The sequence below is a fragment of the Kogia breviceps genome, chromosome 10 (assembly GCF_026419965.1).
Source record: "Kogia breviceps isolate mKogBre1 chromosome 10, mKogBre1 haplotype 1, whole genome shotgun sequence".
Classification (NCBI taxonomy): Eukaryota; Metazoa; Chordata; class Mammalia; order Artiodactyla; family Physeteridae; genus Kogia; species Kogia breviceps.
Genome location: NC_081319.1, coordinates 34,002,013 through 34,029,141, shown reverse-complemented (window position 1 = coordinate 34,029,141; position 27,129 = coordinate 34,002,013). Strand labels below are relative to the sequence as shown.

Sequence of the window (27,129 nt, the reverse complement as noted above, 5' to 3'; positions counted from 1 at the left end):
CGAACCTGCGCTAAACAGTCCAAACATGGTAACTCATGTTACCATGTAATACTCTCTCCCACTTTAACTGGGTGCTCAGAGAGGTTATACAACTTTCCCAAGGTGACAGAGCTAATGGCAATACCAGGATTTGAACCCAGGCGGTCTGGCTCCAGAGCCTATATTCTTAATCACTGAGCCAGGCTGCCCTGTGAAGGATGCTACAGCTCCGTACTCTGCATGGGAAAGCTTACAAGGGACCAGGTAAGCACCAGTCCACCACCGTGGTCAGCCTGCGCTCCCCAAGTGCTCAGAACCTCAGTTCCTCCATCTAAAGCTCTGCTTTTCACCTGGGGTTGATCCTGCACCCTGGGGTACATGGTGCAGTGTCTGGAGACATTTTTGCTTGTCACAAATGGGGGAGCTACTGGCATCTAGTGGGTAGAGGCTAGTGATGCTGCTAAACATCGCACAGGACAGCCCCCCACAATAAAGAATTATCCAGCCTCAGATGCCAAAAGTGCTGAGGTGGAGAAACCTGATCTAAACACCTGGCTGGCAACCATGGCAACTTCCAAAAGGGAACCAGCAGAGAATAGTCCGGGGGATTCAGTCTGTTTACCTAGGACATTTTTTTTTTCTCTCTCCTCAAATCATTCTTTCTTCTCTTGCCCTGGTATTTCTTCACAATCCCATGTCGCTGTGCTAAATGCCTGCACTGAATAATAATCTCCCAATACAACTCTCATATATTAGTAGCAGCAGAACAAATAAGAAATGGGATAAAAAATAGCTACAGGCAAAAAAAGATAAGCATTAAAATACACAATAGATCGTTGAGATTTGACCATAATATCATCTACATGCCTGAAATCTGCATTTTTTTTCCTGGATTCGCTAAGCCATAATCACACTCTAGGCCCACATCAAATTTCAACTGCCATGGACACCATCTCTGCCAAACATACACGTGACTGCGCTGATTTTATAAAATGACTTTAATAGAAAAGTAGTACAAGATATGAACAAAAATAAATAATCTTTATCTATTTCTAGCCCAGCAAATGGTACACTGCATGTAAAATTGGTCTAAAATGCAATTTTCCTTATTCCTTTTTTGCTTTTGAAATACTGAGACAGAATGTTAATTAAATCTTCTAGATTAAAATTGATACATTTTTTGTTTTTCTAAAAAAATCGTACCAACCTTTAATCATTCCACATCCATTTTTTAAAGTTGGCTAACAAGATGATGTTTTACCAACATAAAATATTATCCAGTCATCAGAGTTAAACGTAAGGTCTGTGCGAATAGGTAAATTAGAAGATTCCTTTACTAAGTTGTAATTCCTATGTTGCTGAATGTTTCCTGTATTAAGAATGCGTTTCAAAGTATGGCATCTGGCTTTCACCATTCCAAAGAGAGGGGAGACTAACAAATACTTTCTTAAAAAAATAAATATTTTAGAAGTATACTTTACAGTGATAATGCAGTATCTTAGACCTATGCCTTGGTGCGTATTTGCATCATATATACCCTTCAAGTTATTAGTAGCTTTTCTAGCTGTCTCTATTTAAATTATGGATCACTCAGTCTTTGGGGACTGTTTCTGCTAATGATTTCTACGAGTCAGCCAGTGACTCTTATTTGGAGTACTTATCCTACTACAGTGTCATCTTTGATACTTCTGGTGGCTTGAACAATGTCTTGCAAAGACAAATTGAAAATTGTATTGGCAAATCGTACACGCAAAGGGTTTGCATGGGCTACTGAAACACAGTGCCGGTCTCGGGAGGTCAGCAGCTTGAAAAACTGAACAGATACACTGGACTAAAGCTTAAAACAGTCTTCCTTTTACTTAAGCCCATAATAACTATTTTGAACATAGCTCTGTTTGTCGCTGCCTATATATAAATTTTTTGTTAATTTTCCTGTATTGGGAAGATCTTGAATGCACTCCAGGATGAGAAGAAAAAAAAATATGCTGACGCTCCTAAATCGAGTATATGTTTTTGCAATAAAGAACACTGGTCAATATACAACTGAGGAAAAACTGAAACAGATGTGAGTCCTAGAACCACAAGCGTTTGAATTTGCCCAGAAATGCTATTTTAAACACTCTATATGTTGGTCTACTGTTTTTTTGTGGAATAATGCATTCTTGGCATCCTTAAAAGGTTTCAATATGTTACAAGGTTATCCGGAAAGAAAAAAAGCAAAGGGCTAACGTATCAATCTGAGCGTCGCGGGCCAGGCTTCGCTGCGCGTTTTCAAGAAGCACAGGGCTTGTATTAATTGCACTTAACACAACGAACCTTCAGTTTCCTTCATTCTCTGCAGATTGAGGCTTGCTTTTCATAAAACTGCTTTCCAAGGGGCAAAGAGACACTCCATCCACACAGTAACTTCAAACAGAGCAGCGCGCTAGCTGCAGTGGTGAACACAAATACACTTTTTTTTGGACTAAAATTCTGGTCATGCATAAAAGCATGTGCCTTTTCAGTTCTTCTCTGAGATGTTACAACACCAACACGCTCTAAAACAATTAAGTTACATGCATAATGCTCAAAGAATGTGAGCAATCCTATAACCAGCTTTAAGCCATCTGCTTGATTTCTTTTCTTGAGGAACATATATAGGAAAAGAGAATTCCCCTTTTGTTCCGTTACATATAGAAATCTTTTGAAGCTCCCAAATAGTTTGGTTTTGGTAAAATTCTCCACTCTTCTATTATTCTGACATGTAGTCACCCCTAAACTATCCCTCATGTTTTCTCAAAAACTCTCCACATGAAGTATCTGAAGGACAATTGAAACCACTTACCAATATCCAAGTAACGTTTTATTTTATATTCTATCTTCCATTTGGCATAAGCCTTCCGATGTTTGTTTGTTTTTTGAACCAGTGAAATATACAAATCACGCGAGACAGAAATATGTACATTAAAAGTATAAAGGCCATAGAAGATATACATAATATCTGAATGACAAGTAGAATATTTTACATTAAATAGTTTCTTTTAAAAACTAGGATTGTTAAACTCAACTCTCTTCATAAACATGAATCACTAAAAAGGAACAAAATCTGGTTTAGCAAATAAAAAGAAATTACTTCATGGTTTTTGTATAATAAAAACCAAAAAAGTGACATTTTAAACTAACTAGTGCTTCTTACTTTCAAGATCTTTTGCTTGTAATTCACTGCAACTGCAGGGGAGTGAATATCCTTGTGCAATAAGAGCCACAGGTGGCTGAGGTGATCTGAGGGCCACCCATTCCCACGAGGGCTGCAGGAGATGTGTATCTTTCCAAACTTTTAAAACAACAGAAGTCTGAGATAAGAACACATTTGATGGCACTCTCTGGAAAAAGGTGTCCTGGTTTAAAAACATTTTTAAACTAGCTATATATGTTGTGAGCTGGATTTTCCTTAGGGACTCAAATAGGTACTATTAGGTCTAATGGGCACCAGTTTCCACTCTGCAAAATGCATGAAGGAAAGAGAAATGCTGACAATGCTTCTTAGTGTTGAATATCTCTTCATTCCCACGTCTGTGATGAATAAGTAATGCCCTCTCCAGAAAGGGTACAGAAAAGGAGGATGGGGCAGGGAAGATAAAAGAAATCTTCAAACCAACAATGCACTAATTTAGTAAGACCTTCCGGATTCCTCAGAAACAAGGCTGCTCCGTGATGCTCAGGGTGTGACGGCATCAAGGCCACAGCCCCAGCTCAACTCAGAAACCGTCTGGAAAAATCCCAATTGGATTGCAATAGAGGACAACAAGGCTCTAGACCAAAAAATAACCCGAGTAAACTGTAAATCTAAATCACTGGCTGCACTGAGATATAATTATATTTATATTTATATATATATATGTATATATATATATGTATGTTATGTACAAGAGACTGAGATATCAGGCACCATTAAACCACATTTCCCCCCTTATAAATGCAACTGTTCAAGTCCTCTAGGAACAGTTCTAGGGTACACCTGCAGGGTAATAGGAAAGCGTGAGTGGAAAGTCTAAACACAGGATCATAACAGGGAAGCGCTGCCACACCTCTGTGAAGTCCATTCGCCAAGTAATGTCATTAAAACATAGAAAACTACTGCACCTCAAAATAAAAGTTATAGGGGAAAAACAAAATCCCTAAGTAGCAAACTGTTTCCCAAGCGGAGCTCCTAATGTTTCATTTCCTGTCCTACTGTCAGAGGGGACCCAGTGGAGCTGCCGTTTGGAAACGTGGCTGGCATCACAGCGCAGCAAGGCATGGAGGAATCGGAGAGGGCTCGGGGTCAAGTAGGGAGGGCAGATGTCACTTTCTTCCTTCAAATAGGTTTTCTGCTCTGGTGCAGTGCTGAACTGCACGCAATTACCTTGTAGCTTGGGCTGAGGATCTGTGAATGGAATTCATTTATTATTTTCATTGTTATCATTTATTAACCAAGTATCCCTAAGAAAATTACAGTATATTTTCCTTTACAGTCAAGCCAACCTCCCTTGCCCTTCTCCAAACAAAAAGTCTAGTACCCAGAATCACTCGGGATCCTTTTCCAAGTGGATAACCTAATTCCCACAACAGCGTCAAATCACTGACTTAATATAAGGAGTTTTAAAGTTTTCTCTTTTTAAAAAATTTCTGGGGCTTCCGTCCCTGCTCCCCAAGTTTCAGTAGCTAGTAGAATGGACCATCTGTAGATGGAATGTTTGAGAACAGTGCGACACGTGATAAACCTGTTTTCTTTAAGGGATATGAGATTTTTGCTCTTAAATACCATTTTGGAAATGTTTCAGGCTGGCAGCCCCTGAGAAAGGGGCGGTGGGGGGGGGGGGGTGTCTCATTTTTTTGTTTTTTTTCTCAAGACCTTTCAACTTTCACCAGAGCACCGAATTCCTTTTAGTCACAGGAGCTAAATCATGCATAGATCTGTACCACCCTCTTGCAGCTGGATGCTACCTGTCCCATACGACCCCATAGTTGAGACAAAGAAAACAGTGTTTCCTTGACCTTCCAGATGTGCACACATCTAACTTAAGGTGTGCGTTATTCCCCCCCTCATCCTATATACCAGCAAAAGAAGTCTTATCTTACCTTTTCAATGATCCACAAAATAAATATTTTCTTGGTTCCCACCCCCCCTTTTTGCCAAATAATAATTATAATATTAATAATAAACCACAGAGTTCTCAGATGGGAACAGAAAAAAACATGGTTCCGGTTGCAATTCTTGGGGACAAAAAATAAAACAGTATTAAAGACAACAACAACAGAATCACTGTACTTTCTATAAATAAGTGGGTCCTGGGAGTGGGGCTGGGTGATGGGCGGGCGGCAGGGTGCCCACTACTTGCACACGAACTGGTCCACGATCTCCGTGCACTTCTTGCACTTGACGTAGCAGCACCAGTGGAACTTGCAGTGGCAGCGCTCGGTCTGCACCGTCTTAAACTGGTCGTAGCCACGGCCGCAGCACATGAGCTCGCAGCCGTCCATGCCCTCGGACGTCTTGTTGCACAGGCGGCCCTGTGTGCCCAGCGAGCCGGTGCTCTCGTTGCGCACGCAGTAGTCAGGGCTGGGGTCGATGTAGACCAGGTCCTGCGTGGTGGGCGAGTTGAAGCGGCTGTTGACCTGCACCAGCTTGCCCCGGCTGTTGAGCCGCATGGCCGCTGCGCTGTCGTACTTCTCCTTCAGGGCATCGCCCACCTTGCGGAAGTCGGCCAACTGCAGCCAGCACGTCTTGAGGCTGCACGAGCCTGACACCCCGTGGCACTTGCAGGCCACGTCCGCCAGGTTGTACACCGTCTGCGGGGAGAAGGGGACAGTCAGCGGGCGAACTCACCCGGGAGCCCCGACTCGGGGGGGCGCTCGGGTGACCGAGCTCCCCGGCTGGGTGGAGCCCTGGTCACCAGCTAAACCTGGGCCTGGGCTACTTCCCCCTCGTCCTCCACGACCAGAAGCCTTGTGTTGCCTTCTTTAAAAAGTCTGCAGAATAAATAGGTTCTTAGCCCCTCATTATTACACATCATCATAATAAACAACCACAGTTTTTGAATGGGAGAGGGGAAAAAATTGGTTCCATTTGCCTCTTTTTTTTTTGCAGGGAAGAACATTAGCAGCAAGTCATACATCTTGAACACTCAGCCCAGAGCCTGCTATCAGTTCCTCACCTGGATTCATCCCCACCAGCAGCCCATGAGGGAAGAGCTCTATCGTCTGCATCTCACAGAGAAGGGAAGCGAGACCCAGCAACGTGAGTTACTGACCCAACCACTGGGAAGAAGGGAGGGGAGGCAGGATTTGAACCCAGGCAGGTGGGCTCCAAGGTCATGTTCATGACTTGGCCCTGGACACCCAGCTGGTAAGTGGCAGGGCTGGGCAGGTGTCCAGCCCAGGTAGGATCAGGGTTCCAATCTTTACTCACTCTTACTATCACTACTGCTGTGTGCCAGGCACTATCATAAGAGCCTTTACACTCTTCATCTCACTTAATGGTCCCAGCAAGGTTGTAATGTGGCCTGGATTAGATGATGGCAGTGACGCAGATAGAGGGTAAGTGGCCCGCACAGGTCACACAGCTAGAATGTGGGAGAACTGGGTCTGGATCTCAGGTACTCTCACTCCTGCTTCTCGCACAGTCCCTACTCTACCCGCCTCTGCCTAGGCAAAAAGCATCCATCTGGGGCCCAGGCGGACCTGGGTTCTGTCCTAACTCTGTCCCTGAATTTAGGCAATAGGCTTCACCATTCTGAGCCTCTGTTTTCAATTTGTGATGGTTGCAACCTCACAGCGCTGTTGCAAGGATAAAATCAGGAGATGCATGAAAGTACTTAGCAGGCAGGATGCGATCAGTAAACCTGGTCCGCAGGGTGACAGTCTGGCCGCTGGTCCCGGGCCCTTGCCCAGTCACCCTGGCCTCGCAGTAGCAGCACCTATGGGTCTGGCCTCACAGTGCTGTGTGCCCAGCAGTCTGGGAGGTGGCGGCTGCCTATTTGTAGTGCTGACTGCCTACAGTTCCTGTGCCGGTGACCCTCCAGAGCCGGCGCGCTGCTGGCACGCTGCAGAGGGCCTGTCAGGAACCTGGAGGGCCAGAACGAGTTAGAAGGCTGCTTCTGCCCAGAACAGCTACCTTCTCCCTCCAGGGATGCATAAGGGGCTTTCTTATAAGGGGAGCTGCAGTGTACTCCCTTGATACGAAGTGTTTCAGGCCTGCAGCTAGTCTGGAGAAGGGTTTTGCAAACGTATTTAACCTTCGCTCCCCTTTGAGGAAAATCAAAAGCTAATGTCCCAAGGAGATTCTAATATGATTTCCTGGCACAGTGTCTAACTTTCCTCCTCCCACCCCCACTATCCTGCAGAAAAACTGTCTTCCCAGTAATCTCATCCACCAAAATCCAAGCACAGTTCATTGCTCCAATTATAAAATTTCCAAAAACACTCCCCTCATTTAAAAATCCAAATGTTAGGGCTTCCCTGGTGGCGCAGTGGTTGAGAATCCGCCTGCCGATGCAGGAGACACGGGTTCGTGCCCTGGTCCGGGAAGATCCCACATGCCGCGGAGCAACTAAGCCCGTGAGCCATGGCCGCTAGGCCTGCGCGTCCGGAGCCTGTGCTCCGCAACGGGAGAGGCCACAACAGTGAGAGGCCCCGCATACCGCAAAAAAAAAAAAAAAAAAAAAATCCAAATGTTAAATGAAATTATGTTGAAGGGGCTTTTCTCACTCTCCAAAATCCCCTCTCTCCACTTGGAAATCCCTTGGCCTGCTCTTCTTGGTTGCTAAGCCCCTAATGATTTCTCACCATGAGAGAAGTCTAAGGTATCTGCAAAGATGGATGAAAGCACCAAACAGGGGCACAGTGGGGCCCAGAGGGTCAGCCATACCTCTGTCCTGGAAGCATTTCTGGTCTGAGACGCTGGGCACCCGGCATGCAGAGTAAGGTGATGTGTCCCTGAGGAGGACAAGACCAAAGTCCTAGGGCCCCAGAGAGAGCGGGACGGGCATGCCCACTCCATGGCGTGGGTCGGCTGCAGTGGGGAGTGAGTCCACCCACACTGCCGGCACCACAGTAACGGGCGGCCTCGGAAAGGAGAGGCCACACTCCCCTGGAGCAATTACCTGACCCCTCAAGGCACCACAGGTGAAATTCTCCAGAGTTTAGTCTTTCCCTGAGAACTGCACCCCCCAAATAGTTAAGATCAAATTTGAGAAGAAATAGGTTAGCTGAAATGATCTAGATAATCTTTGACTTCCCTAAGTCCTTTGCTTCTCGTAACTAAGTTATCATTTATCAAGCACTTACCTCAGCCCTTCAATTGAACCTTATGAAATTGGATGTCAGAAATGGTCATGTATTGGTAATAAGGTTCAATCTACTATATGATCCCAGTGAGTCCTACAGCAACCCCAAGTGATAGCTAACGCCCATTTAACAAATGTGCAAACGGAGGCTCAGAAACGAACAGACAGAACGGGATTTTAACCTAGATTTCTTTAATCCCCAAACCTATGGCCCTTTACCCTCTAGCTGTGATGCTATTAGTTTAATTAAAAAAAAAAAAAAAAAAAAAAAAAAGGTGCCTGGGCTTACAGCTCAATCCACTAATTCTCCCCACGGACTTGAAGTGGTTCTCCAGCCTCAGTTTCCCAATCTTTAAAATGAGAGGGTGTGGCTAAGGGGCTCGAAGCCTCCTTCCAGTGCTCTACATTCTACTCTGTGATTATTGTCCCTTTTCCTCACCCCAAAATACACAAGAGTGAAATCTGTAACCAGAAAGTTCCTGGCACTTACCTTGGGTTCTGTGAAAAAATAATGCCTCTGGTTTTCAATGCTGCCAAAGTCAGGAAAAGTTTTCACCCCTTCATTATAAAGCAGCCATAAAGTGCCATGAGTTTAACCACAGGAAAAAAAGGGTCTTTTTTAACTATTGTGGGCGAGTGTTTCACATCCCGATCAGGGGAAGGAAAAAATGATAAAGGGAGGCTGTGGCTACCTGGCGAGGACTTCCTCTGCACACTTCTCAGTGGCTCCCCCTCTCCAGAGCACCTCTCTGCACACTTCTGAGAGGCTCTCCCCTCTCCTGAGCAGCTCTCTGCACACTTCTGAGAGGCTCTCCCCTCTCCTGAGCAGCTCTCTGCACACTTCTGAGTCACTCTCCCCTCTCCAGAGCACCTCTCTGCACACTTCTGAGTGGCTCTCCCCTCTCCAGAGCAGCTCTCTGCACACTTCTGAGTCGCTCTCCTCTCTCCAGAGCACCTCTCTGCACACTTCTGAGTGACTCTCTCCTCTCCAGAGCACCTCTCTGCACACTTCTGAGTGGCTCTCCCCTCTCCAGAGCAGCTCCCTGCACACTTCTGAGAGGCTCTCCCCTCTCCAGAGCACCTCTCTGCACACTTCTGAGAGGCTCTCCCCTCTCCAGAGCACCTCTCTGCCCACTTCTGAGAGGCTCTCCCCTCTCCAGAGCACCTCTCTGCACACTTCTGAGAGGCTCTCCCCTCTCCTGAGCAGCTCTCTGCACACTTCTGAGAGGCTCTCCCCTCTCCTGAGCAGCTCTCTGCACACTTCTGAGTGACTCTCTCCTCTCCAGAGCACCTCTCTGCACACTTCTGAGTCACTCTCCCCTCTCCAGAGCACCTCTCTGCACACTTCTGAGTGGCTCTCCCCTCTCCAGAGCAGCTCTCTGCACACTTCTGAGTCGCTCTCCTCTCTCCAGAGCACCTCTCTGCACACTTCTGAGTGACTCTCTCCTCTCCAGAGCACCTCTCTGCACACTTCTGAGTGGCTCTCCCCTCTCCAGAGCAGCTCCCTGCACACTTCTGAGAGGCTCTCCCCTCTCCAGAGCACCTCTCTGCCCACTTCTGAGAGGCTCTCCCCTCTCCAGAGCACCTCTCTGCACACTTCTGAGAGGCTCTCCCCTCTCCAGAGCACCTCTCTGCACACTTCTCAGTGGCTCCCCCTCGCCAGAGCAGCTCTCTGCACACTTCTGAGTGACTCTCTCCTCTCCAGAGCACCTCTCTGCACACTTCTGAGTGGCTCTCCCCTCTCCAGAGCAGCTCTCTGCACACTTCTGAGTGGCTCTCCCCTCTCCTGAGCAGCTCTCTGCACACTTCTGAGAGGCTCTCCCCTCTCCTGAGCACCTCTCTGCACACTTCTGAGAGGCTCTCCCCTCTCCTGAGCACCTCTCTGCACACTTCTGAGAGGCTCTCCCCTCTCCTGAGCACCTCTCTGCACACTTCTGAGAGGCTCTCCCCGCTCCAGAGCAGCTCCCTGCACACTTCTGAGAGGCTCTCCCCTCTCCTGAGCACCTCTCTGCACACTTCTGAGAGGCTCTCCCCTCTCCTGAGCACCTCTCTGCACACTTCTGAGAGGCTCTCCCCGCTCCAGAGCACCTCTCTGCACACTTCTGAGAGGCTCTCCCCGCTCCAGAGCACCTCTCTGCACACTTCTGAGTGGCTCTCCCCTCTCCAGAGCAGCTCTCTGCACACTTCTGAGTGGCTCTCCCCTCTCCTGAGCACCTCTCTGCACACTTCTGAGAGGCTCTCCCCTCTCCTGAGCACCTCTCTGCACTCTTCTGAGAGGCTCTCCCCTCTCCTGAGCACCTCTCTGCACACTTCTGAGAGGCTCTCCCCTCTCCTGAGCACCTCTCTGCACACTTCTGAGAGGCTCTCCCCTCTCCTGAGCACCTCTCTGCACACTTCTGAGAGGCTCTCCCCGCTCCAGAGCAGCTCCCTGCACACTTCTGAGAGGCTCTCCCCTCTCCTGAGCACCTCTCTGCACACTTCTGAGAGGCTCTCCCCTCTCCTGAGCACCTCTTTGCACACTTCTGAGAGGCTCTCCCCTCTCCAGAGCACCTCTCTGCCCACTTCTGAGAGGCTCTCCCCGCTCCAGAGCAGCTCCCTGCACACTTCTGAGAGGCTCTCCCCTCTCCAGAGCAGCTCCCTGCACACTTCTGAGAGGCTCTCCCCTCTCCTGAGCAGCTCTCTGCACACTTCTGAGAGGCTCTCCCCGCTCCAGAGCACCTCCCTGCACACTTCTGAGAGGCTCTCCCCTCTCCTGAGCACCTCTCTGCACACTTCTGAGAGGCTCTCCCCTCTCCTGAGCACCTCTCTGCACACTTCTGAGAGGCTCTCCCCTCTCCTGAGCACCTCTCTGCACACTTCTGAGAGGCTCTCCCCTCTCCTGAGCACCTCTCTGCACACTTCTGAGAGGCTCTCCCCTCTCCAGAGCAGCTCCCTGCACACTTCTGAGAGGCTCTCCCCTCTCCTGAGCAGCTCCCTGCACACTTCTGAGAGGCTCTCCCCTCTCCAGAGCAGCTCCCTGCACACTTCTGAGAGGCTCTCCCCTCTCCAGAGCACCTCTCTGCACACTTCTGAGAGGCTCTCTCCTCTCCAGAGCAGCTCTCTGCCCACTTCTGAGTGACTCTCTCCTCTCCAGAGCAGCTCTCTGCCCACTTCTGAGAGGCTCTCCCCTCTCCAGAGCACCTCTCTGCCCACTTCTGAGAGGCTCTCCCCTCTCCAGAGCAGCTCCCTGCACACTTCTGAGAGGCTCTCCCCTCTCCAGAGCACCTCTCTGCACACTTCTGAGAGGCTCTCTCCTCTCCAGAGCAGCTCTCTGCCCACTTCTGAGTGACTCTCTCCTCTCCAGAGCAGCTCTCTGCCCACTTCTGAGAGGCTCTCCCCTCTCCAGAGCACCTCTCTGCCCACTTCTGAGAGGCTCTCCCCTCTCCAGAGCACCTCTCTGCACACTTCTGAGAGGCTCCCTCCTCTCCAGAGCAGCTCTCTGCACACTTCTTAGTGGCTCTCCCCTCTCCAGAGCACCTCGGTCGGCCTGATGGTCAGACCTATACTATGTAAAACTCCAGTCTGGTAGAAATTCTCATTTTCCTAGAACTGGTCTTTCTGAAAAACTCTGAATCCATCAGGACTGCTCTCTAATGACACGAGGAGGGGCACAAAGAAAGCAGAGGGGAAGGTAAGTAACCATGGAAGCTCGGGTGAGGTCCTTCTGAGCTGGGCACCTACTGGCACAAATAACTCCCTGTCCTCCACTGAAGCCCAATCACAAACTTGATCCCAGGCGGAGGGCAGCGAACGTTAGGATCATTTTTATTTCTAGCTGGGCTGTCCAGCGGCACTTGGGACTAATTACAAAGGCAGAGAACGCTCTTTCTCAGGCCAGGTCAGGAGCACCTTGGCTGGAGGAGGCCAAAGCGGGATGCTTCCCATCCAGGAGGCCTTTCTGGGGTGTCCACCCCTCTCCAGGGAGGCCTGTGTGTAGCTGCTTGTGGAGGGGGGGGCGTGGAAAGAGAGCAGCACGGAGAGGCGGGGAGAGACCGGCAACGCTAGGACGGGAGGCGGAGACAGAGACGGGAAGAGAGGGAGACCCAGACGCAGAGACAGAGAGAGAGACGGAAACTGGAGAAACCGCCCGCCCCCAGCAGGGACGCGGCGGCGGGGACGCTCACCCTGCGGCCGGCCTCGTTGTTGTGCAGGTTCATGAGGATGCGTGCGCTCTCATAGGAGCCCTTGGCGTGGATGCGCTCCCGCTCGCGCGCGTCCACGAACTCCTTGGCGAAGCGGTAGCCGTAGTCGATGTTGTCGCCGCAGCCGCCCCACAGCCAGTCCCGCGGCAGGTCCTTGGGGCGCGCGGCGCGGCTGCAGCCACAGGTGGACAGCTCGCCCTCGCGGCAGGCGCGGCTCATGGCGTTGACCACCCCCGCGGCGCTCACCGCGTACGTGAAGGCCGTCTCGCGGCTGCCTGCGGGCGAGGACGGGTCAGTGGGCGCCCCCCCCGCTCCGCAGCCCCGGCCGGGGCAGTGCAGCAGAAGGCGAGGGGCGGGGGACCGGCTGGCACACCGCCGAGCCCCCGGCTCCTGGCTGGGGAACAAGGAGGCCCTGAGCCCCCGGCCCCACCTGGAGGGGGAAGGCGGGAGACATTCCCCCCACACACGTAGAAGCGACACATGACAAAGGAGTAGCATCCCTGGTACCTCTGCTCTGACACTTCAGAGCCCAAGGCAGGATTCTAAGCAGTGCTGGACTGATTTTTCTCTACACCTCTTATGCAAATATTCCAAACTTTTTTCCCCAAAATGCCCACGAAAGAAGTCACTGAGGGAAAACGCAGAATCGGGGTAGACTTCCTTACACTTATTTTAAAGTTTGGTATTATTTTCATTCTGAGTTACCTACAGGGCAGGGGCATGGGGGCTGCAAGGCTTAGAGCCCCTGCAGCAGCCCCTCCCCACTCCCTGTGGCCTCGGTGGTTGAAACCCGGCTTCCCATCTGCAGCATCAAGCCTGTCTCAGAACAAGGCTCCTGACTTTTCCAGAGGACATTTCTAAACTGGTCCCTAGAGAGTTTTAAATGAAACTCGCCTCTTCTCAAACCCCAAGCTGACCGGCCTGATACTTCTCACTCGAGTAGGTGAGTATCTACTTTTAAAACAGTCTGAAGTTCCTTAATGTCACTTCTGCAACTCCCCAGCAGCCTCTGACTCCAACTGTTAGGATAATAGCAAAAAGGAGGAAAAAAAAATAGGTTCTTCTTCCCCAAACTTGTAAAGAATATATAGGCCTAGAGGAAAAAGGTTCTCTCCTTCCCTAAAACTTGTAAAGAGTATCTCCCTGTCAAACGGTTCTATAGGAGCCCTATTTGTAAGGACAAAAAAGAGGTAACCATAGACTGCCTTCTTCTCCACTTGTATGTGGAGACATTTCTCCATGTAACAAGAAGTCACTTAATGAAAGTATTGTCCTATGAGAGAGAAAGGGTTAACACCCGGCCAGCTGGGCCTTGTTTGGGGCGGGGGGGTGGAAGGGGAGCACGATGGGGGGGGGGTCCTTATTTTCCTCAACTATAAAATTAAGGGTATTGAACTAGATGCCTAGGGAAAAAAAGGGCCCCTTCTGGCCCTGGAATCTCTTTACCGGAAACGGTTGCTCCTATACTTAAAGAGCCTGCTAACAATCTTTTTTTTTGGGGGGGGGGGCAATGGGGGACAGCACAAGAACAGCTGACAACAGGGCTCAGCCCCAACGAGAAGGCCCATCCTGCAGGAGGACGGCGCTGCCAATGCACGTTTCCCACAGGCTGCCCTTTGACTGGACTGCTGCTGCACACTTCAATCCACAGCCATTTGTGATCTCCCTTCCAGGAATAGTGACGGTTCTGATTTACCAGACCTTCCCTCCCACATCTTAAAAAATGAACAACTTGAGGACTGTACGGGTGGTTGGCAGGAGGATCCAGAAAGTTCCTGGGGGGGGGGTGGGGTGTTACATCTACCTAGCTTCAATTAGCAAGGCAAGAGAACATCAAGGGAGTGGAGAGAAATGAGGAGAGCAGACAGATTCTAGGGAGTGATTTGAGGATTAACACTGATAATATAGAAAATGCTGTGTCCCTGGATGGGAGACTTGTAGAATAAAGAGGTAGTCTGAGGAAGAGAGAGAAACAATCCTCTGGAGACAGGAAAATAAACCACTCTCCTGTATATATAGAACACAAAAGGGCTTCTACATAAAACACAATAATGCTGCTATTTTCATAAGTCTACCTTGAACATATCCTTTTTTGCCCCAGAATACAAACCTGGTAGAAATCTCTAAGCTAACTGGTCACTGCAGGGAAACGTCAGCTTGAAAAGTGCTCTTTGGCTAAAGCCTGTGGATACAGTCATCCTGGATGGAACACTGCTGGTCCAGTTACAGCTCCCTCACTGTGAAATCCACAGCTACTCCTATTCTCACCCTCCTTAAAAATGGCGCCTTTCTTATACATCTTTTCACAGCATGGAAACAAAGAGGAGACAGAGACAAAAGCTGGAAGGAAAGGCTAGCATGATGAAAAAACGAGGAAGTTTCCAAAATGAAGAGTGGGGCCTTCATGAGGCAATGGTGTACAGCGTCTGGACTGGCCTTGAGAAAGGAGGTAAGGGGTTGGGGGTGGCAGCCTGAGTCAGACACTGGCCCCATCACAGGGTCAGATTCTCAGGGACAAGAACTGGCCTCCATGTCCCTGCTGTACTAAGTGCTCTGGAGTGGGGCACCCACACACCTAGCATCAAAGGTGTTTTAAATTTTCCCTTAGTTCTTTCTTTTCCAACATACCCTTAAATAGAAAAGTGAAAGCGAAGTAGCTTTTCCACTATTGGTGTGAGGTCCATGTTCCTCTTCCATAAAAATCTATTCTGATTTTTCTTCTCTCCATCTCTCTCTCTCTTTTTTTTTTAAAGGCTCTATCTGTGTTCACCAGAAAGCCACCCAGCAGCAGCTTTCTACTCTGAGACCTCGGACACCTGAGGATCCTTGGGCAAGGTCGTCCCAGGGCCTCCGTGACTTGATGATAGGCTCTAGGAGGGCTCCCTCCTCTAAGGCCGTTACGAGGTTCCACTCGCGCCCAGTTTGCATCAACCTAGACAGTGCCACACAGCTGAGGACCAGAGAGTCTACTTACAGTGGACAATTAAATACAGGCCTTTGTACCAAGGGTTCTGCTTGTTCCCTGAGGAAGCAGGCTCTTTGAACCTTGGACCACATTTTCAATAAATCTTCAGCAGAACTCAAATCCACTTAGCAAATGATAGCTTCTTCTGAACACTTTGGCCCAAAACAGGCTACGTAGGAAGAGGATCTTAAATCAAAGCTGTGTTCCAGTGACTACACAGAAAAACAGTTCCAATTGCTGTTTTCCTTCCTTGTTGCCATCGGAGGTATATGATTTTCACTAACTCATATACATGTGAAAAGCCGCTCCCATAGTTTAGTTTGAGAGGAAGGCAGATGGGGGAACATATAAGACAAAGGTGACGGGGAAAGCTGACCGGTCACCATTCTGATATAGCTAAAAAAAAGTTTTGGGGTCACTCACTCACAATATCAAAATGCAGCAGAATTCAATCTTCACTACACTGCCAGTTAACTACATAGGCAGGCCATAATCAGGGGAAAACTCCTGTGTTCCTGAAGCTTAACTCCTAGATTCAGATCCCAGTACATGCATTAGCACATTTTAATCATTAACAGGAAGGACAAAGCCCTATGAAACTCTGCAGGCTGAGGCTGCAGACCATTTTCCCATTCAATTAGAGGAACAGCTTCCAGTCCTGTATTATTTTAGTTTATGAAGCCGCTTGGCTCAAACATCCACTGACAACTCTTTTTTGTTCTCAATGAATGCACTTTTCAGGGTTTTTAAAAAAGCATTTTATCCGTCCATGACGGACATTAAGCCAACTTTATATCTTCAGTCAGTATAAATAGTTAATTGTTTTGATAAATTGCTTCTTATTTTAGGAGTCACTGCAGTCATATTCATTATACAGGCTTGTTTGCATAAAAGTAAAAAGAGACCGAAAACATTCACTAGAAAACACAGACAGGACCACATCTGTCAGACTGTAGCCTATGCTATTCAACCAAACCAGAGGCAAAATGATTTGCCAAATTCTTTGCCCTTAGCCCAGTTTTAACGCCACCTCCTCCCTGAATGGAATAACAAGTTCAACAGCACATTTAAAGAATTGGACCATGAGCCATACATTAAAACTTTTTAAAGCTTCTAGGCTGAGATCTGAAGCACGTGCCTTTATATCAATGGCCAACATCACAAATGTAAATTGGATCACATCTGATTCAACTTCTTTCTGGGACTAAAAATAAAGCCTTTAACATATATATCCTGATAGCCTGAGGAACTATCTATTTTAGGAAAAGTAAAACCTTGTTTACTTCCAACACATCCAGCATTCTGAAAGATGACAGTTTTTAGTTTGATGCTTAGGCCACTTTAAAAGGACAAAAATGACTCAGCTTTCCTCCTCATCTTTTGAGAGACCAAAATAAGTGTTCTGCTACTACTATTTTAAACAAAATGCTTTTTAGAAAAATTGAGTGTTCAGAAAAATGAAGGTGTCTTTGATGCCCTCCCCCATCTCCTGAGTTGGGTCAAGAAGTCCAAAACTTATCATTAGATGTGGGGACAGGCATGCACACAGCCATAATGACAAAATTCCCAAGCCACCACCCTGCTGGAAGATTCTCTCCGTATCAAGCTTGTAAGTAACACTAAAGACTTCTCCTAGGAGAAAAGTTTCTATATCTTTAAAAATACATTAAATGGTTTGCTTACCTATCTGCATGACCCTGCCGAAGACTGAGGTGTTATCCACGGTGCTGCAGTTCCACCTCCGGTGTCGGAACTGATACTGGCATTCTTTGATGCCTGTCTTCGCGCCCTCTCCAATGTACTGCATGTGGTCCTGATACAAGTGGCATAGTTTCTTCTGTCCTTGAGAAAGTCCTGCCAGTTGGCTGCACAGAGGCTGTGCTCCTATGATATATACTTCTGACATCTGAACAGGGTTATTCATACCTAGCGACCTAAAAAGGGGGGGGGGGGAGATGTGCATTCAAGATTTACGTGAACTCTCAAGGTGGGCCCCCTGAAAACATGTCAGCAATACATAGTTTTTAAGCACACAGATGCTTTTTCTCTCCTGCTTGTCCTCATGACAAAGTATGAGAAGGGCTTCATAAAACTCCTCTGTTTAAACTCCACTCAGAAAACAGAGGTATTGTGTAGTCCCCATCCTGCCATCTGGCTCCTCCGTTAGAGTTTTCACTCCCTTCCTTGCCCCTCGCTGCCATATACCTGAACCGGAATTTCACAAAATATTGTAATCCACACCAGAGAAGGAGAAAATGGCAGTTTGGGGTACAGGCCTCTGACATTAAAGAAAATGACTCACTGTGCCCCACAAACTGGACCGATCTGCCTTGAAAAATGTATGAATGCTGAAAGTAGACACAATTAGACATGGGTAGGAGGTAGCAGTTCCTTTTGACTGATGGAAGAACAGTAGGACAAGTGTACTGAAGAATACTTGTCCTACCGAAGAAAAATTCAGCCTGTTCGGGACATTTTAAAAGGGCTCCTTATGTGATTGTGAAGGACCCAAGACAGGGTATCCAGTGAACAGAAGTCATGTTTGACAGAAAAATGCTGTTCATTTACAGCGAAAAAATATCCAGAACGCCGTCAAAAATAATCCCCTGGATATACTGCAGTCTATCTTCAAGGCCCCTACCGGCAAGAAACCCTCGTTTAGGGACATTTGACTACTTCAAGTTAACCTCCTTTTGATCAAATTTCAAGCCCCAAATACCCAATTGGAGTTTAGCTGTCTTCCTACAACTCTGCCTACCTCAGACCCTGAAGGTTAATAACCTCAAGTGACAGGAAATAAACGTTGGAACTCACTTTTACTACCTAGAGGTGGCAAAAAGTAAATTTTATAGATAGGCTTACAATTATTAGAGAAGTGAATTTCGGTTCCCCTTTATTACATGAGGTACTACAAGCATACCTCTGAACAAGGACCTCAAAGAAAAAGGTCTGAATTTATAGGTTCTGATTCCCTATGGAGCTAAAAATAAGCTTCAAACTATTAGCAAATTAAAAGAAAATTTTGATTTAAAGATACATATATATGTATATATATATCTATATAAGGTATATATATATGTATTAGATAAATGCACCCAAACCCACGACTCAGCTTTAAATATTGCAGCATTATACAAACGAATCTTTAAATCAAAGAGTATGCACGCAGAAAAACTTACCACCAAGAATTGCCTTCTATTACGACCTGGGCGAAGGAGATAAATATGGCCAAAGCCATTAGGAAGAACTTGGAAGACATTGCCCTTCCAGCCGTCCCCAAAGCAACTCCTGGGCTTAATATTCCAGTCGACTTCTGGAGAGGGAAGAAAGGAGCAGATGTTTATTGCCTCTCAGATAATTTTCAAGCACACAAGTTTAAACAACGGAAGCATCCAGGGTCTCTTAAGTTTACTGTTGATTGACTGCGCTTCTCCTCCGTGAGTTTTTTGATGGCAAGATATAGGCAGTTTCTTTTTCCAAATTAATCCACCCACGCAACCTCACCAGGAAGTCTGATTTCGCTGGGATCCTGCGCGCGGGGCACGCCAGCGATTACAAACATGTCTCAATGCTGTTGAGTCAAAACCCCGGTGCCAGGCGCTGCCTCCTTCCTGCTTGCTCGCGTCCCGCACCCCCTCGTTCCCCTCTAGTTCGCGCTGCGCTGAGTCCCTCCTCAGGAATTCACTCAGGAACCCGCTGCCACCCGCGTCCGCTCCCCGACCTGGGCAGAGCAACAAGTGGAGCAGGAATTAATTCCATGGGCGAGAGGAGCGCAAAGGCGAGAGGAGCGCGCCGCCGGCGGCTGCGGAGGAGGCGGAGTGGCCGGCGCAGGGGTGGGGGGTGGGGGCAGCACGCGGGGGGGGGGGGGGAGGGCAAGGGGTGGGGGGCGAGGCCCCCGGGAGCAGCGCGCGCGCAATTGCCCAGCTGGGAAATGCGGCTCCGAATTAACATCGTCTGTTTCATAATCAGTTTACGGCCCGCTTTGGGGCCAGCCACTTCCAGAGGGGGAAGGGCAGCCTGGGTTTCCTTAGAACGCACTTCAGCCAGACTGGAGTGGGGAGGAGGTGGGGGAGGGCACAGGGGATAAGGGGGAGAGCGAGCTGCTCTCCTAACCGAGGAAACCGGAAAACAATGCCCTCTCCCCTGCCTTCGGCCTCCTCCTTGGACTCAATGTACCCCAGAGAAGGGATATACCCCAGAGGAAAGAAGGAGGTCTGGGTCCCGCTGTCCCGAGAGACGGGATCCCTTCTCGGCCCTCCCCGCAACCCTCCCCCAAATTCTGATTTTCTCACTCCCCCTACCGCCCCCCTCCCATCTCCACTCCTGGCAGCTGCCACGGAGAAAGGGGAAAGGAAGCCAAGGGGGACTCCAGTGTCCTTTGGTCCTGGTCTGGAGTTGACCATCTCTCTATCGCGACACCGTGAGCCTGGTCCTGGAACACCTATACCCCACCCTCCAGCCCAATTCAGACTTGGTTGGGTCAGTCCCGAAAGGTGAGGGTGCAAGGCGAGGCCAGAGCCCGTGCGAGTGAGCCTCCGCCGGTGGGGCCAGAGATGCTCCCGCGCCTCAGCTGAGTCCCTGGATTCCAGGGCGCCGGGGCCCTTGGCGGCGAAGGTTCGCGTCGTGAAGAATTTCGGGGGCAGGGGGCGGCCTTGGAAGCTTCCGCTGCCGTCCTCCCCACTGGTGACTTCTCCACCTGTAGGCGGCGGCGGAGCGAGGCGGTGGCGGGTGCGGGTGGGAGGAGCGGGTTTCCAAAATCCCCTTTTACATCTCTGATAAGAGTAACCCGGCCGCGCTGCGCCACCCGCAACCCCCGAGGAAGCCCCTTCCTCGGAAAAGGGAAGGTGAGCCTCCTCCAGGCGGCAGAAGGGCCTGGCCTGGAACCTGCGCCGGAAAAGAGATTGAGGGAACCTAGGCAGCCGTGGAAACGCGAAGGGGCTCGGGAGCGCGCCACAGCTTTTCCCTGTCAGCCGCCCTTTTGGCCCAGACTCCTTGGGGCTCCTCGAGAGGAAATGCTTCTGTGGTCCCACGCTACCCAGGGCTCCGCGCCTGGGTCCCACTCGTCCCTAAAACGCCGCAACGCCCGGGGAGCATCCCGGAGAATAGAAACCTGGGGTTTCCCCAGCCCAGCAGAGAGAAGGCGCCGTCTTCCTCCCCACCCCCGCCCGAAGTGTCAAGTTTCCTCCAGGGGAGGGGGTTGGTTGCGAGGGCTGCCTTCGCGCGCGGCCCAGGCTGCGAAGTCTCCTCTCCCCAGCGGCGGCCAGGACCGCGAGCGCACACATTCATACACACACGCACATTCACACACTCACTCGTCCACAGACACACACGCTCCGACGTTCTTCCGAGGCGGCGGCAGAGATCGCTGCGGGCCGCGCGCACTTTCCGAGCTTCCCGACTGGCGGGGCGCGTGGGGCGGGGCGCGGGCACTGGAGAAATTGATAACAGATTCGGCGGATTACTGCGGATCTCTTTGTTAGAGGCGAAGCCACACAAACCGAACCCACTCTCGGCCCGACGACCCCGGGGCGAGTCCACTCGTTCACAGAATGGGGGTCAACTGGGAGCGGGCCATTTGGTTTCTGCGACTCGGGTCTCTTAGCTCCAGGCTGGGGGTAGGCCGGAGGTGTCCCAAAGGGGATCCGGCAGGAGAGACCCGCGAGTCGCGTCTCCACTTAACCCCCCCCCCCCCCGAGCTTGGCCGGAAACACATTGGCCCTCTTCCCGCTCCAATCCCCGCGCAACCCAGAAAAGGCCCCACAAGTTTGAAAGACTGAAGGAACCCACAGCAAACTCACTAATACATCTACTCTGTTGGGTGAACGTCCCTGCCTGTTTACCAAGAGATCTGATCCGAAAAGAGTACGAAACAAGACCTCTCCGGAGACTGTAACAATCGAGGGTAAAACAAAAGTTCTGGGCAGAAGCTGAGTTTACCAAAGAACGGAGTAAAAATTTTTGAACTATTTCAGGGCCCAAGGAAACCGACTTTGTAAGGATCCTTGGAATCTGTTCCTAGTGTGCGACAAGTAGGAGGGTTGCGGGCATTTGAGAGGTTCAAGCACAAGGGAGGGGTGAGGTGGGGGTAGGGCGTTCGTTCGCACGCCCTTGTTTCCAGCCTCAGAACAGATCCACGCAGTCTGCTTATTCTGTCTCTCCTCCAAAGCCTTCGCACTGGATTAAAAGTGTCCCTAAACCTTCTTTATCAATTGGCGTGCAGGCCGGGAGTGATGAGGGAGAGAGAGAGAGAGACAGACAGACAGAGACAGACAGAGAGACAGAGAGAGACAGAGAGACAGGGACAGAGAGACAGAGAGAGAGAGAGAAATCCGTCACACTAATTTAGAGGACGTTTGGGGCAGCAGAAAGCTTTGGAACGCACGCGCAAACTCGCGTGGCACCCAAGTCCGAGGCCGGAGGCCCCTAAAACGAAATTCCCCGGAGGGAGGGCGAAGATTCTGGACCCTCGGCCGACGGCGCTACCTCACTTGATCTAGGCATCCCCAGCCACCTCCACCCTCAGCCCCCACCCCCAGTCTCTGGGAGCGGAAATGATGAGGGAGAAACTGGGAGGAAGAAATTAGATTGACCTGGGCTCGCGGTGGAGAAAAGCACAGGAAACCCCAAGAATCCCAGTTCTTAGTGGGAGATAAATTTTGTTTCCCCCCCACCTGCGATCTCTCCCGAAAGCAAGGAAAGAGACGGAGAAAATTGCAGGAGAAAAACTCAGTGGCAGCCACAAAATTGGGGCGTCCTGCCCAGGGGAACGCCGCCGAGAGAAGCAGGAGGGGATAATGGGCTGAAAGGAGGTCCGCTTTGGGGGAGCAGACAAGGAGCCAGAGGTCCGCTAAGGGTGCCCCGGGAAGTGTCCACAGCGCTGAGTGCTGCGTGGTGGGTGGGTGGGGGGGCAGGGGCCGTGTGGAGCAGAGAGAAGAGGTGGAGGAGAGAGCTCCTTGAGCCCAAATCAGTGCAAGGAAGGTGTGCAGCCTCTGACTGCCCTGACTCAGAACCGACACTAGGTCTGGTAACAGGGCATATCCAAGGGAAGAACGGTGGCCAAGTCTAGTTCTGTTCCCTGCCTCACCTCATCCATCCCCGGACAAGGCTCTCCAGACTGCAAGACAACTCTCTCTCTGACTCTCTCTGTCTCTCTGTCTGTCTGTCTGTCTGTCTGTCTGTCTCTCTCTCTCTCTCTCTCTCACACACACACACACACACACACACACACACACACACACACACACGCCACTTCCACCTTCCCACACAAGATGTCTAGCTCTCTCTAGGCACAGGCTCTCAACTCTGTCCAGAAAAGCTGTTCGTCGGCAGGAGAAAGAAAATTAAAGAACACTTCAACCCTCACTCTACAGAGGCAGTTTCAACTCCACTTTTTAATAGACAAGAAACAGGCCGAGAGGGAGAGAAAGCACCGCTTGTCCTCGACCACAAGGAAAACTGGTGAGAGCGCCAAGGCCAGACCGGAGACTTCCTAGGGTGACGCTCCTGTTCCTTGCTATGCCCTGGAGAAGGGGTACCAATCCTTCTTCCACTTGCCCGAGCCCCATTTGCTGGGTCGGACCCTTGGCCCCTTCCTTATTAACGCAACCGCGCAGTGCAGCTTGGCCTCTGGGGGCCTCCGAGGGCCCCTCCTGGGAGAGTGGGACCTGGTGATCTTAAGGGATGTGCTTGCAGAGCCAGAGGTGGGAGGAAGAGGACAGCTGCTGCCCGCCTGCCCAAGGAACAGACTCCAAGACGTCCTACCTCAAGGCAGCCAACAGGGGGCAGCCGGTACCGCACAGCGAGGAAGAAAAAGGCTTCAGGACTAGCTGAGCTCCGGCGCACCATGCTAACCCCTTGTGCACCGGGGAGCTCCGCTGAGCGGAGGGAAAAGCAAGGGACTCTTTGGCTGGGCCTCCTGGGTAGGGTCTTCCTTTGTGCAGACGGGCCTGGCTAAGTAAGGCTAGTATATCCAAGACCCGAGAACAAATGACCTTCTACTGCGCCCCAAAACACGCAAGGCACAGATCCACACACGCGGACACACAATTTCCACTGCCTCCCATCGCTTGCGCGCTTTCTTTCAGCTTTGGCCCCTCGGAACTCCCCTGGCAGAGGCTGTCTAGAAACAAAATCTCCGCATCTGGCTGGAGCAGCCTTGAACGTTGGCGGGAGGGCAGGGGTTGAAGAGGTGCGATCCCACCGCTGGCTCCAAGTGACTTCCAAACAGTAAGCTGTCCATTTAAAGAAAGACGAGAGAGAAGGGGCCCCGATGCCAGGCTGCAATTGGAAAGTAAAACAAGGCCACAGGGTCTCCAAGTCTGGGGGTTTTAAAAACGGGTTTTTTTTTTTTGGTGGGGGGAGGCTTGTTTGCTTTAGGAAACATCTTAATTACAATTCCAAGCTTATTTTCTAGAAAACTGAAAAGGGGAGATATCAAGAAAAATGAAAATAAGGATCGAAGCTTGGAGGAAAAGAGAGGAAAAGTTGTTCGGAAAATAGCAAGTTATACTGCAGGAAGAAATGTTAACTTTCTGTAAAAGTGAACTCTCGGTGACCCTCGGAGTGTGTGACTCGGCTTTAACATACAACTGACAATTAAAACAAACAAGAGTTCACAAACTGCCCCCCGCCCGCTCTCCCAACGCGGAGGCCCAAATGTTTCTAAAGGACAAGGCAGATTCCGCGCAGGGGGCCGAGGCGCGCTCTCCCAGCCGACAGGATTAGAGCCACCACTGCCAGCCCTCCCCACCCCCATCACTGCTGCAAACTGCGGAGCTCACCCAGTGGCAACTAATAATGCTAATAACGCGACCCCGGTCTCCGAGCCAGGGTGCACGCTGGCCCCCTGCCAGGCACTCTTAAAGGCACAGGGCCTGCAGCGCTTGGGTCCCCGGCTGCGTTGAGCTTGCAACCTGGCCTCTGGCTGCAGAGGGCGAGAGGTGCGCTGCTCGGCACAGTCAGCCCCTAGTCCAGCTTCACGGTCTCTCAACCAAGGAGTTCCCTTCCCCTTTCTGAGCCCTGGCTACACACCTTCTCGGTGCCCGCGCTTGGTAAATATTTGTTGAATTGAATCATTATGCTGTTACTGAAATATACAGAGTAAATTACACTCGCATTTCTCAGGGCAAAAGGAAACTCAACCGTGAACCGCTGTGTTTCTGTCTTGTCTCTTCCCCACTTTTTCTCCAAAGTCTAGAAAGTTTGCAGAACGTTTGGTGGGACTAGGTCTCCTGGGAGGCCGGGGCAGTGCGCGGGGGGTGGGGTGGGGGTGGGGGTAGCGCAGCAGGGAAAGGGTAGGGGTCCCCGCCGGCTACGCGGGAGTTCTAGCCTCTCCAGGCAGTAGGAGAAATTGGGGGAGGGATAGGAATAGGTGGAGGGGGGGCGGGATATTTAGTTAACTTCCAAAAGAAAAAAAAGTGGCTAGCGTCGGCGGAGCACAGAACACCTACCTTCATTGCGAGGGGGAGGGGGCGCGGGGAGGAAGTCGCCGCAAGAGCAAGGGCAGCCGAAGAATCTGAGCGGAGCGGCCGGGTTAAGCCTGGAGGGACTATCCGGCGCAGAGCTGCGTGCTCCTCCAGGGCGCGTCGGGCAGGCTCAGGAGATTGGAGCCCAAGCGGTCACTGGCGTCCGAGTCTGGGTGCCTGAGCCGGAGCAGCGCTGGGATGCGTCCGTGAACCGAGGGGCGCCGAAGTCCGCCTGCCGGCAGCAGGAACAGGGCCCGGCCGGCGCGCAACAAGGGAGCCGCGGGTCCGGCGAGGGCGCGCAGGCGACTGTTTCGCGGCGAGGCGCTCCCTCTCCAACGTCCATCAGCGACGGCGGTAATTAGGGCTTTCCAACCCCAAATGTGGGCGTGATTGTGCAAAAGACTTTACAACAAATAAAAAAAAAATTCTTCACAAGAGGGTGAAAAAAATGCCCCACAACTCAACTCTGGCCCGGGGCGGGGGGTGGGGTGGGGGAGGCGATCCGTGAGCCCAGGTGCCCCCAGTTCATTCACACCACGGATTCTGCAGACTCCTGGAGGCTCACGCCTCCTGATCTCCAGCTCCTCCTCTCCAAGTCCGCGGCCGAAACGTTTGCTTCCAGGCGCTGATCCTGCGGCCGCGAGTGAGTGTGTGGACGTCTGTGTACACACACAGACACACACCCAAACACTCACACACCCACACGCACTGCAGCTTGGGGGCCACAGAACAATCAGGCGCGCATGGGTTTTTCTCCGGGAGATGCCGCTGAAAACGCACAAGTCGCCATCCGAGCTGCAAGAGTCAGAGCCAACTTTTGTCCTTTCATTTTAGAGTTTGGCAAAAAGGGGGAGCAAACTGGGTAAAAGCTGTCCCCGAAAGTTCTGCCTCCAGTGGGTTCGGGGACGATGCGCGACTGCCCCAGGGGAGACACTGGCTCCCCCCTCCCAACCTCCTTCTTTCCCTTTTCTGGTTAATCCCCCTCTTTTCCCCGCCTTTCCAGGGCGAAGAGGCGCGCGGGCACCGCGGCCGTGGGGCTAGAGAGGGGCGAGGGCGAGGGACTCCGCGGCGGCTGTTCAGCTCCGGCGGTCCATGGCCGGCGTGGCTCCCCACCTCCTCGTTTGGCGCCGGGACGGAGGGGCGGGAGAGTGAGCAGGCGGGCGGCGGGCGTTCGGGGCACGGCGGCGGGAGGAGCTCGCTCAGCAGCGGCCGCACGGAACCGGACTCCGGGCGGCGGAGGCGGCGCCTCGGAGCTTGCAGCAGCCTTCCACGCGATCCTGCGCCCCACAGACAGACTGACCGACCGCAGCGACCACGTCCCCCCCACCCACCCCCCGGCCCTCCTAGCCAACTGCCTCCCTCTCTCCCTCACTCTCTCCGGACTCCTCTTTCCCCTGGTGTTCTCAGAGCAAAAAAAAAAAAAAAAAAAAAAAATTTAAGTTGCACAACCAAAGGCTGCTGGAAAGGGGGGGGAGGGGAGGGGAGACAGAAAAAAACTCAACTTTGCCTTTGCGCATGCGTGCTGAGGCCGACCTATGACAAACTCTGCAAGATTTTAAAGCCGTACCACGAGCTGGGGTGCAGGGGGGCGGGATACACTCCCTGCTTGAGCCCCCTGCTTTTGGCTCCCCATCCCCCAGGCATACGCTGAAAGAGAGAGGTCCACTCCGCAGCCGCTGCCTGACCGCCGCCCGGCCCTCTGCTCTCCTTCCAAAACCGCCTACCCAATGGAAGCTGAACCCCAACTTCATCCTGGACCCCTTGGCTCACCTGTCCAAGGCCGCTCGCACTGGGGCTGCACGGGGGCTGTCGCCATGCCACGGAATCTCTAGGAGGACCCCCTTCCCATTCTTACCCTTGGGAGAGGGTCCCTAAGCCCGGGGGCTGGAGAAGAGGGTAGGCGCATCCATCCTGCACCGATCCCAGTGTAGTAGATTTGGGTACTGGGGAGCGCGATTGAGCATCTGGCTGCGACCCAACGCATCCAGAAGCGACCCGTGTGATCCTGCCGGGTTGGATCTTGGCTGGTCCCCTCAGGTGAAAAGGCTGCGAAGTTCGAAGTTCGGCAAAACCAGGTTCTGCAGGGCACTGCAACTTCCAGGCACTTCCAAACACCTGTGGTTTGGGGGACCCCGACTGGGCGGGGTTGGTGGACGTGTGACCCCTACCTCCTGCACACCAGGGGCGCCACCCACAAACAGTGGTTCACATTGGAGTGCAGTTCTTGTTCTCAG

The 27,129-nt window shown here is 51.2% G+C and overlaps 1 protein-coding gene across 5 annotated transcripts in view; it reads right to left on the bottom strand.

The window, feature by feature from the left end:
- Nucleotides 1-1,192: 1,192 nt before the first annotated feature.
- The window catches only part of WNT5A (Wnt family member 5A), a 36,346-nt gene continuing 10,409 nt past the window's right edge, over nucleotides 1,193-27,129 (bottom strand). For 4 of the 5 annotated variants that reach the window (XM_067043900.1, XM_067043903.1, XM_067043904.1 and 1 more), the window contains 4 exons: nucleotides 18,611-18,744; nucleotides 17,115-17,365; nucleotides 12,449-12,741; nucleotides 1,193-5,790 (listed from right to left, as the gene is read on the bottom strand). In XM_067043900.1, the coding sequence (XP_066900001.1) occupies nucleotides 5,332-5,790; nucleotides 12,449-12,741; nucleotides 17,115-17,365; nucleotides 18,611-18,744 (1,137 nt within the window). In that variant the 3' untranslated portion in view covers nucleotides 1,193-5,331. Of the gene's footprint in view, nucleotides 5,791-12,448; nucleotides 12,742-17,114; nucleotides 17,366-18,610; nucleotides 18,745-24,880; nucleotides 26,205-27,129 lie in introns of those variants that run through there. The other variant, XM_059077838.2, reaches the window with a different exon arrangement.